At 43.4% G+C, this 12,621-nt stretch overlaps 1 protein-coding gene across 1 annotated transcript in view; it reads left to right on the forward strand.

Annotated features, from left to right (window-relative positions):
• Positions 1-11,164: 11,164 nt before the first annotated feature.
• The window catches only part of RHPN2 (rhophilin Rho GTPase binding protein 2), a 41,940-nt gene continuing 40,483 nt past the window's right edge, over positions 11,165-12,621 (forward strand). Inside the window, exon 1 of the mRNA XM_075189194.1 lies at positions 11,165-11,507. Coding sequence (XP_075045295.1) covers positions 11,439-11,507 — 69 coding nt within the window. The 5' untranslated portion in view covers positions 11,165-11,438. The remainder of the gene's footprint in view (positions 11,508-12,621) is intronic.

Here is a 12,621-nt window from a genome sequence, read left to right on the forward strand (position 1 = left end):
ACATTGCTAGGTAAGGGAATCAGGGGCGTAACTAGACATTTGTGGGCCCCATGGCAAAATTTTGTAAGGGCCCCCATGCACCACCCAAGGGTGAAAACACACACACATGCACATGGAGCCTTGTCATGGGAGGCGTGGCCTGAAGCAGCCACACCCTCTTCTACTGTGATAGTTACGCCCTTGAAAAGAATGTACATTGTTAATGTTAATAATTAAATGCTGGTAGCACAGTGTTCCTGGGATTAGTTATTTATGGAGCTATGGGTTTTATCAGTGATTTGTCAGTGGTAGAAAAAAGATGAGGTAGGCAGGGCTTGAGTACATATTTTGTGGGTGAGACAGTCACATTATCACCCCACCCTCCTCAGTACACCCCAAGTGGCAGAGGCGTGATGATGCAATAAAGTAATAGCACCCCCTGCCATTAGGTTAGGCCATACTTGCCAACTCTCCTGGAATGTCTGGGAGACACCCGAAATCCGAGTCGGTTTCCCGGACTCCTGGGAGAGCAGGCATCCCGCAATTCGCTGGCCATAATAATGCGATTTGCGTCATTTTGGCCCCACGACAAATCTACATTTTCCCATCCTCTAGCCACTCCCCCTGCCTGGGATCTCCCGGACGTCACTGCCTAAAAGTAGGCAAGTATGGGTTAGGCCTGGCCAACCTGAAGCTCTCCGGGTGTTGTAAAACTACAAGTCCCAGCATGCCCTGACTGCTCTAGGCTGGCTATCTGCTGGCAAAGTATGCTGGGGCTTGTAGTTTCGTAATACATGGAGAGTCACAGGTTGGCTAGGCCTGCACTAGGTGTTTATTAGGGTGGTCGGGGCTTGATGACACACCTCACATTATGGCCCCGCCCACAGTGCACTCCCGGGAGAATTCTCTAAAACTCTAATTTATAGGCGAGGGGTGTAAATGACAACAGATACAATACAATCAGATGTAAATGTTCAAATCAATTGAGATAATGCAATTGAATTAGGTGGGAATTTTCAACCAAAATAATCGCATTGTTGTAGATTAAAGTGGTATGTACTACAATCATACAATTAAAGTCTAACAATCTTACTATCGCATGCCCTGTGCTTGTACAATGTTTGAAGCAATGAATCGCTTTTTGATATACAATCTGATTACAAAGTATTGGCTTGCAAATGATCAAGTGAGCCTGAATTGCACAGAAATTAATTTGTTTGCTCAGAAGAAATGATGTGTGTGCGTGTGGTCATTTTAAGAGCTACTAGGCCATAGGGATCTCTTGACAAAGAGAAAAGACGTCAGAGCTGGATAATAGAAGCGGAGCTCGACCAGCCACCCAGTGAGGTTTACAGAAGGGCTGTAATGGGCTATTGCTGCATGTAAGGTATTTATAGCTGTTACTTGGCGTTCATGACATTCATTGCAGACATCTTGCCCTGTGTCCTGATTGCTCCTCTGTCTCCTCACAGCATCATGTTGCACGATGCAAGTGTTTGTCTGCTTAGCAATTTGTCATTAATAGGGAGCTGATAATTACCAGGGATGACAGGGGCTACTCATCAGTCATAAGTGTGCATTATATACCGCCAGCCTGGCAAAATCCACTTGACTGGGTCAGGATGCTCGCAGTATCCATGGCAACACAGCCGTCAATCACTATTCTTCCCCTCCGTGCCTCAAATTTATTGTTGGCTTTGCTAGAAAATAATGACTTGCTTAGAGCAGGAGAAGGCAATCTGTGGAACCACAAGTCCCAGCAGGCTCTGCCAGCCAGTAACACTACAGATTATCTATTACAGCAGTGATTACAAACCAGTGCGTTGGGGACACCAAGCTGGATGTGTTACAACAATGTATGAGAACTAGATAAAAACCTTAAAGAAGTTGAAAAATAATGCAGTTAGGATTAAAAATTAATTATATTTAAATTCTAAATGAAAGTTAGCTGTAATTGCATTGGTTTCCAAACATCTTTATTTTATTCTTAATTATCATTCTATTTTGATTTATTACAATATTGGTGCATCTAAAAACACTAAAAAAAATTAATTTGTTTCACGACACCACAGATTGGGAACTACTACATTACAGTGACATAAAAAATTGTTTTTGGTGTTTGAGTGGACCTGTTGTCTACATACAGTGGGATAAGCTATTTTATGAACTAAACTAATATTAATTTACAAAGCAACCTATGAAAGTGACATCTTTGAGAATGCAGCCTATCTGTTCACTAGGAATCAGTGACATCACTGAGAGTGCAGCCTATCCATTCACTAGGAACCAGTGACATCACTGAGAGTGCAGCCTATCCAGTCACTAGGAACCAGTGACATCAGTGAGACTGCAGCCTATCTGTTCACTAGGAATCAGTGACATCACTGAGAGTGCAGCCTATCCAGTCACTAGGAACCAGTGACATCACTGAGACTGCAGCCTATCTGTTCACTAGGAATCAGTGACATCACTGAGAGTGCAGCCTATCCAGTCACTAGGAACCAGTGACATCACTGAGAGTGCAGCCTATCCAGTCACTAGGAACCAGTGACATCAGTGAGACTGCAGCCTATCTGTTCACTAGGAATCAGTGACATCACTGAGAGTGCAGCCTATCCAGTCACTAGGAACCAGTGACATCACTGAGACTGCAGCCTATCTGTTCACTAGGAATCAGTGACATCACTGAGAGTGCAGCCTATCCAGTCACTAGGAACCACTGACATCACTGAGAGTGCAGCCTATCCAGTCACTAGGAACCACTGACATCACTGAGAGTGCAGCCTATCTGTTCACTAGGAACCAGTGACATCACTGAGAGTGCAGCCTATCCAGTCACTAGGAACCAGTGACATCACTGAGAGTGCAGCCTATCCAGTCACTAGGAACCACTGACATCACTGAGAGTGCAGCCTATCTGTTCACTAGGAACCAGTGACATCACTGAGAGTGCAGCCTATCCAGTCACTAGGAACCAGTGACATCACTGAGAGTGCAGCCTATCCAGTCACTAGGAACCAGTGACATCACTGAGAATGCAGCCTATCTGTTCACTAGGAATCAGTGACATCACTGAGAGTGCAGCCTATCCAGTCACTAGGAACCACTGACATCACTGAGAGTGCAGCCTATCCAGTCACTAGGAACCACTGACATCACTGAGAGTGCAGCCTATCTGTTCACTAGGAACCAGTGACATCACTGAGAGTGCAGCCTATCCAGTCACTAGGAACCAGTGACATCACTGAGAGTGCAGCATATCTGTTCACTAGGAACCAGTGACATCACTGAGAGTGCAGCCTATCCAGTCACTAGGAACCAGTGACATCACTGAGAGTGCAGCCTATCCAGTCACTAGGAACCACTGACATCACTGAGAGTGCAGCCTATCCAGTCACTAGGAACCAGTGACATCACTGAGAATGCAGCCTATCTGTTCACTAGGAATCAGTGACATCACTGAGAGTGCAGCCTATCCAGTCACTAGGAACCACTGACATCACTGAGAGTGCAGCCTATCCAGTCACTAGGAACCACTGACATCACTGAGAGTGCAGCCTATCTGTTCACTAGGAACCAGTGACATCACTGAGAGTGCAGCCTATCCAGTCACTAGGAACCAGTGACATCACTGAGAGTGCAGCCTATCTGTTCACTAGGAACCAGTGACATCACTGAGAGTGCAGCCTATCCAGTCACTAGGAACCAGTGACATCACTGAGAGTGCAGCCTATCCATTCACTAGGAACCAGTGACATCATTGAGAATACAGTCTATCCAGTCACTAGGAACCACTGACATCACTGAGAATGCAGCCTATCCAGTCACTAGGAACCAGTGACATCACTGAGAGTGCAGCCTATTCAGTCACTAGGAACCAGTGACATCACTGAGAATGCAGCCTATCCATTCACTAGGAACCAGTGACATCAGTGAGAATGCAGCCTATCCAGTCACTAGGAACCAGTGACATCACTGAGAGTGCAGCCTATCCAGTCACTAGGAACCAGTGACATCACTGAGAGTGCAGCCTATCTGTTCACTAGGAACCAGTGACATCACTGAGAGTGCAGCCTATCCAGTCACTAGGAACCAGTGACATCACTGAGAGTGCAGCCTATCCATTCACTAGGAACCAGTGACATCATTGAGAATACAGTCTATCCAGTCACTAGGAACCACTGACATCACTGAGAATGCAGCCTATCCAGTCACTAGGAACCAGTGACATCACTGAGAGTGCAGCCTATCCAGTCACTAGGAACCAGTGACATCAGTGAGAATGCAGTCTATCCATTCACTAGGAACCAGTGACATCACTGAGAATGCAGCCTATCCATTCACTAGGAACCAGTGACATCACTGAGAATGCAGCCTATCCATTCACTAGGAACCAGTGACATCACTGAGAGTGCAGCCTATCCATTCACTAGGAATCAGTGACATCACTGAGAATGCAGCTTATCCACTCACTAGGAGCCAGTGACATCACTGAGAATGCAGCTTATCCACTCACTAGGAGCCAGTGACATCACTGAGAGTGCAGCCTATCCAGTCACTAGGAGCCAGTGACATCTCTGAGAGTGCAGCCTATCCAGTCACTAGGAGCCAGTTACATCACTGAGAATGCAGTCTATCCTTTCACTAGGAACCAGTGACATCACCGAGAATGCAGCCTATCCACTCACTAGGAGCCAGTGACATCACTGAGAATGCAACCTATCCATTCACTAGGAATCAGTGAGAATGCAGCCTATCCATTCACTAGGAACCAGTGACATCAGTGAGAGTGCAGCCCTATGATAACTCAGCCCGGGAAGCATACCAGTGTGTGTAGTAATCTGGCTTAAATATCAGAACCATGCTCACTCCAAGAATGCTTCTTACTATATCACGGCTTCCCTGCCTCACGCTCTCAGGGGAACTGTTCCAAGAAGCTTCCCTGGAGAGACCATTGTTCCGACACGACAGACGTTTATATGTTTTGCCTCTGCAACGTACACACAGGGGACGATTTTATTTACCGCAGGACAAGGCAGAATGTAAGACTTACTTTATCACAAACCTGACAAGTCCTCCTTAGTTGCTGCATGACGTTCAGTAAAGTAATCTGTTACATTGTGTTCTAAAGGAAGTTTCAACTATTATTCAGCGCGTGATGTCAGATATAATTACATTACTCATTTATTGCTCCCTGGAGTAAGATAGCTGTGTACTAGCACATATATTTCCTCTTTCTCTGCTAATGTCCATGAACTTCGCATTAAAACATCCCATGCATGGACGTGTTCTCTCAACCGAATCATTACAGCGTGCTCTCATTTCGCTTTTTATGTTCTTTTCCGTTCATTGAGCAAAAACTTTTATTGAATTATCTCAGGATAAGATTGTACAAACAGAAAGTGAGTAAGAAAATGGTGAGTGTTAAAATATCACTTCCGTACTTCAAAAGTAGAAGACAAATGTTTCCTCTTACATCCACAAATGACCATTGTTGGATAATAGTCTGGTATTCCTTCCACCTAGGTATAGTTTATCTCAGAGTTTTTGTTTCTTTCCTCTATGGGGCAGATTCAACTCGCCGCGATGTTCAGCGGTGCCTATAGCAGGCTATTACGGTAGGAATCTGCGGTCATCTTTCTGCACAAGGGGGCGTAAGAAACTTTGGGGCATATTTAAGAAAGCACGATAGTGCTCTTACCGGGAAATTAAGGTCCCCCTGTGTCCTCCGCATATTTAAGAAGGGTGCATCGCAGCAGATATTGTGGATAATGCTGCTTTGCACTCCTCTTTGTTTTTGGGAGCAGTCACCATTGTACAGTATGGTGACTGCTCCCAACCGCAATCTAACAAGTTCCGAATTATTATTTTTTTCGGGAACTTGTCTTGATAATGTACAGCTGAAGCTGGCTTACATTATCATAATTGACAGATGTCAGGGCTGTCAGCTCTGCTCCGAAGAGCAGAGCTGGACAGCGCATGTGTGGAGGGATCACATGATCCCTCCCTGTCACTCACCGCTCACTCTCTGCAACTTGCAGAGACAGAGCGGAGATGTCTGTGCACATGCGCAGTTTCAGTGTGAAGACAAATGAAGAGGACCTGGAGGACATCGCGTTCCGAAGAGGGGGGTAAGTGTGATTTCTTTTATCACAGAAACAGCAGTTTTTCGTAATTGCTGTTTCTGTGATCCGTTTTTAATAAATTTGAGAAATAGTTTAATCCTTATCCATGCGATAAGGATTGATAACTATTTCTCATTTTTGCAGATGATTGATAAATGTGCCCCAATGAGCGGAGATTTCTGCCATAACGTCGGCACAATGTGTCTCCGTGGACGCTTCGGAGAGACCATTCGCCAAATTGAATCCGCTTAACAGTGCGTCGCTGGGCCGATAACGATGTCGCTCTAGCCTCCCAGGGCCCCAGCAGCACAGAGCCAAGGCCTGTTTTGAGCGTGCATGGATCTGGCGCAAGCATAGTAAAGCCCTGACGGGGAACCTGGGGGTACTGAGCCCCCCGACACTGCTGTGCCCTGTATTGGTCACACCCCCTGCAGTGGCAGACGTTCCGCCACTGCAACCAATCATATATATATATATATATATATATATATATATATAATACATGAAGGATGGAATTGGCTTTGCAGAAAGAAAATTAATGAAGGATGGTCAAAAATATAATGTGTATGATATTATTTTATATAATTTATTATATGTTTAATTTTGCTTTAAACACAGCATTAAAAAGAATTTACGCTGAAATATTATTTACCGTAAAACGAATTTTTGGTTTTGTAAAGCTGTTCATGCAGATAAACAAATCACACAATGACAATATCACAAAGTTCATAAGTTACCGCTTGCCAAATCAAGTATTATAACACTGTCATGATACATTTGGCCAGCAGGGGCGCTGTTCCACTGGAGTCAGGTGAAGTTGCATTTGCTTGGGCCCAGTGAGAAATAAAACCACTCTGACATGGTCCAGAATGCAAACACAGAGTGAAGTGAGGCTGTCTGTGAACACATACCCACATGTTTTATTGCACATGTGTAGCAGCCTCAGGCAAGCCGTGGTTCTCCAGCTGTTCTGTAACCACAAGATCCAGGGCATGCTGCAACTTGTGGTTCCACAACAGGTGGAGAGCTGCGGCGTGCCTACCTCTGATGTAAGAGCTCCTAACTGGCACATCCCAGTTTGCTGCCCATGGAAGACGTCAGAGCTGTGTTTTGAGTCGTGTTTAGATCGTTGCTCGGGCTCAGTGATGTCACGTCTGGGAGCGGCTTTGATTGCCAGGCAGAATCCAGTGCCAGCAATGAGTGCCACTCCTGCTGTGTACTCACGCTGGCAGCGAGTGTAACATTCCTCGTTCTCTGTGTGTGTATAAACAATGATTAATGTACTAGCAGCTCTTTTATTTAAGACCACTTGTATTTTCTAATGCTGAAATCACACTTGCAATATTCCAAGTCCCAATAGGGGATTAGGATGACACTAGACCAGATCATGTATTATTATAAAGTCACACACACAGGGCTGTTCCTACCATCAGGGGGAATCCAGAAGATCCCGTAGGGCGCCTGCGGTTAGGGGGGGCCTACGACTGATAATAACGTCACTGATCCAGTGTTTTTATAGTCCCCGCAGAGCCCCCACACAGAGCGTCGGGCACTGACATAGAGGAGAAGCTGCTGGCAGCTGCCCGCGAAGCTGTTGACAGCTGGACCTCAATGTCAGTGGCGGCCGGAGAGAGTGACACACCCTTTGTCTGATCCATGGATCCCCCAAAGTATCACAGCTGTGCTGATAATAGTATTATTCAGGGCTTTTTTTTTGTCATAGAACGCACAGAACGGCGTTTCGGCATCTTTTTTTCATGGGTTTTCAAAGTTTAACTTTTTAACATTTTTTTTTCCTCTGCGGTGCTGCTGCACCGCATCTTAGTGTGTGTCCTGCTTCCGACTCTGGCAGCGTCGTGACATCACAACGCTGACAGTGAGAGGAGCCACAATCAAGCAGAGAAGCGAGAAAAGAAGCATAGAAGGTAAGTACAGACTACAGAAAGCGGGGGAGGGGCGCAGAAAGAGAGGGCTACAGAAAAATGAAGGGGCAGAAAGAGAGGGCTACAGAAAAACAAGGGGGCAGGAAGAGAAGGCTACAGATAAATGAGGGGGGCAGAGAGAGAGAGAGAGGGCTACAGAAAAATGAGGGGGCAGAAAGAGAGGGCTACAGAAAAATGAGGGGGCAGAAAGAGAGGGCAACAGATAAATGATGGGGGCAGAGAGAGAGGGCTACGGAAAAACTAAGGGGCAGAAAGAGGGCTACAGAAAAACAAGGGGGCAGAAAGAGAGGGCTACAGAAAAATGAGGGGGGCAGAAAGAGAGGGCTACAGAAAAATGAGGGGGGCAGAAAGAGAGGGCTACAGAAAAATGAGGGGGCAGAAAGAGAGGGCTACAGAAAAATGAGGGGGCAGAAAGAGAGGGCTACAGAAAAATGAGGGGGCAGAAAGAGAGGGCTACAGAAAAATGAGGGTGGGGGGGCGGCAGAAAGAGGTGAGTTCCGGCACCTTTTTTCTTACAAAAAAAACACCTACTGGTATTAATGCATAAGTATTGCAATAAAGTGATAACATCACTAAGAAACTTTCTCACAGGTATAATTTACAGGTGTGTATACATATATTTTTATTACACATACATTATATTACTGTGTGCTGCAAAGACAATCTCCAACCTTCTAAGGTCTGGTGTTGGGAATCACGTTGCACACTCAAGCAGCATTGCTGATTTAATTAAGAAGGCTCGTTGCTAAATTCACGGGACTTACTGTTGGTCAATTAGTGGTGTAAATAAACTAAAGTTCAGAACATTTTTCAGACATTTGGGGAGATTCCCTTCCTGTAGGATCCCCACTCTCCACGCTCCCCCAATCTCCCTTCCCTGCACTCAAACATTAAAAAGGTTTTATTTCAATATATATTTGTTTAATGTTCATAATACAATGTTGTAAACTTCGGACGATGTAAACCTGTTCTAAATATGTCTAACATATCTGTCCGTTGACAATAAAACCTTGAATAAAAATAAATATAGGGATATTTTCACTGTGATCTGTGATTATACAAATAAAACACAAATATTAAACAAGTTATGTTTTAAAATACTGTATATAAATGTTTATGTACTCTGTAAACCTGCCTTCATTATAGGAATACTTCAATAATCAATAAATAAAAGTTTATAAAACTTTTTCAGGACATTAAAGGCATTGCACTGTTATAATCCAGGATGAGTAGAAAAGGATTAATCAGAATACTCTCTACTATACCCCAGATGGAGAATTGCAATCAGCAGAAACAAGTAGGATTATAGGGAAAACAGGAAAGATTTAATTAATAGAGGGGATCAAATCTGACAGCATGCTGTGCTCACGGGTGACACAGAAACATATAGGGGGGTATTCAATTGTTGCTTTTAACGCGCTAAAACAAAAAAAACGAGCGCTCTAAAAATATTAGCGTTAATACGGTAATTACTCGCTAAATTTCATCTCGCAGCTATTAACGGTATTTACGCGCATATTAACGTATTAACGCTAATATTTTTAGAGCGCTCGTTTTTTTTGTTTTAGCGCGTTAAAAGCAACAATTGAATACCCCCATAGTATGAAGGCAGAAAATAACATAGAGGCCTCCGTATTATGCCCATTTTAGTGTAGATTTTTTTAATTTTTGTTTTAAATTTTTTTGAAGGGGAGGGGGGATGGAGGGAGGACCATTTCTCTTTTATTTTGGGGGATTGGAGAGTTCACCTGTTCAAACCAACTTCGGCTGCACCGTATAAGTCATCATCGACCCGATCTGCATGTGGCTTATTATGTTAAAGAAAACCGCACATCATGGCATCTGAGAACCAGAGACTGGGGGGCATCTTTCCCCCGGTCCGGTCCCATAGTGGGCTACCTCCAGAAGGGTCACTGAGCCGCCTTATCTAAATCTATCTATCTATTGGTTGAAGTGTGGGTGTATATATGTTGGTCTGTAATACGGTCATCAACAATTATACTGTAAAATATAGACAGGGGTGCAGGTGAGAGATGATAAGCACCAACAATGTCCCTGTATTCCTGTAAGGAATTATTTGCAGGAACTGATTTCTAGTAAAACTGCACAGGAAACGTTTTGCTAAATACAAAATACACACACACAGTAACTGCCTCTCTGTGTGGATGTCAGTTGTATGTAGTGATATAATGATATATAAGCCCTATATGGAGATATATTGATATAAGCTGTATGTAGTGATATGATATATAACAGTGTTGGCTAACCTGTGACACTCCAGGTGTTGTGAAACTACAAGTCCCAGCATGCTTTGCCAATATATAGCAGCTTATTGCTGGAAGTATATGCTGGGACTTGTAGTTTCACAATACCTGTGTCACATGTTAGTCAACACTGATATATATAAGCTGTATGTACTGATATGATATATGTTGTATATAATTATATATAATGGTATACAAGCTGTATATAATGATATATAGGCTGTATATAATAATATAAGCTGTATATAATGATACAAGCTGTATATAATAATATAAGCTGTATATAATGATGTATAGATGATATATAATGATACAAGCTGTATATAATGATGTATAGATGATATATAATGATACAAGCTGTATATAATGGTGTATAGATTATATATAATGATACAAGCTGTATATAATGATATATAGGTGATATATAATGAGGTATAGATGATATATAATATAAGCTGTATATAATGATGTATAGGTTGTATATAATAATATAAGCTGTATATAATGATATATGGATGATATATAATGATATATATATATATGATATATGATATACAAGCTGTATATAATGATATATAGGCTGTATATAATAATATAAGCTGTATATAATGATGTATATATGATATATAATGATATATAGATGATATATAATGATATATAGGCTGTATATAATAATATAAGCTGTATATAATATATATATGATATATAATGATATATAGATGATATATAATGATGTATAGATGATATATAATGATATATAGATGATATATAATGCTGTAGCATAAACAGACTGCTGGGAGAAGAGATTTCAGGTGACACATACTGAGAGCAAAGTGCACAGTCAGGGGCGTGACCGACATGTCACAGGTGGGCGGGGACACAACAAGCCCCGCCTCCAGCACTGAGAGAGTCCGGCTGACGGCTGAGCCGGGGAGAAGGGAGCAGGGATCGCGGAGAGAGGAGACATAGAGGGTGCAGCTGAGCATCCGGGACACCTGAGCCACAGGGGCCACACACAGCATCCGGGACACCTGAGCCACAGGGACCACACACAGCATCCGGGACACCTGAGCCACAGGGACCACACACAGTACCCAGGACTAGTAGCAGTGCCACCTGCTGCAGACATGACTGACACTCTGCTGCCAGGGAACCTGAAGGGATCTGTTCTCCCAGATAAGAGCTACTTCCGAAAGGTAAGAGACGGCTCCTGTAGTATATGTCATGTTACAGTCACATATCCACCTGCTGAACATGAAATATACAATGTAAACTGGAATAAAATAACAGCCACTTAATATATCAGCTTTAATCAGTACGATCCAAGACCCCTCTTAGGCTAAGGCTACCAGCTGTTGGGGAACTACAAGTCCCATCGTGCCATTGGCTGACAGGACATGCTGTGGTTTGTAGTTCAGTAAAAGCTGTAGAGCCAAACCAGCCTCAATGTTAATGGGAAATAACATCCATTTAGAATTCATTGGGCATGTGTTGTTTGGTGGTACTGGTGGCACCAGGGGGGTGGGAGCTGGCAAATTACAGCCCAGGGGGCAAGACTCAACTCAGCAGCCTATATTAATGGAAAAAAATGCAGGTGGCTCAGTGACCCAGCCCAAGGTAGCCCAGGACCGGCCCGGGTGGCGGATGCCCCCCAGCCCAGCCTGACCCAGACTGGCACAGTTTGGGCGCACACTGGCAGCCGATGGGGTTAACTGCCTGGTCACACCTTGTGGGTTGACTCACGTTTTTATTGTGACTTTTCAAACGTGGCTCTTGTTGCTGTTGGTTTATGTAGGATGTGTTTGGTGCTGCTCAGAGATCTGTCATAGGGTGGAACTAAGCAAAGCTGTTGTATTGATTACTGACATGTGTATTATAGAGGGGTGGGGACCTCTCTTTATATCAGTGTTACTTAACTCCACTGCCAACAGCTCATGTTTTCAGGATGTCCTTAATCATCCAGAGGCGACTTGGTGTACTTGATCCTCAAAACATGAGATGTTTGGGGGGTTGGTGAGTTAAGAAACGCTGCTTTTATATGAATGGTCATTTATGTGTCCTATGGCAACAGCCATAGTTATAAATCACTCTCAGTCTTGATAAGGAAATACATTTAATTGCAAATGTGTACAGTGATATTGTAATATAACTTTATTGCATGCTAAGTAATATAAGGAAGGTAGTAAACATTTATTTATATTAAAATTGTTTAGGGAAGTTGGTCATAGTAGCAATAGGCCCAAGGACTAGTGGGTCTGACATTGGCCTTTCAAATATTTAACTCTGGTTTAAACGCCTCTAGATCTCCAG

Source organism: Mixophyes fleayi, chromosome 10 (genome assembly GCF_038048845.1).
Source record: "Mixophyes fleayi isolate aMixFle1 chromosome 10, aMixFle1.hap1, whole genome shotgun sequence".
NCBI lineage: Eukaryota > Metazoa > Chordata > Amphibia > Anura > Limnodynastidae > Mixophyes > Mixophyes fleayi.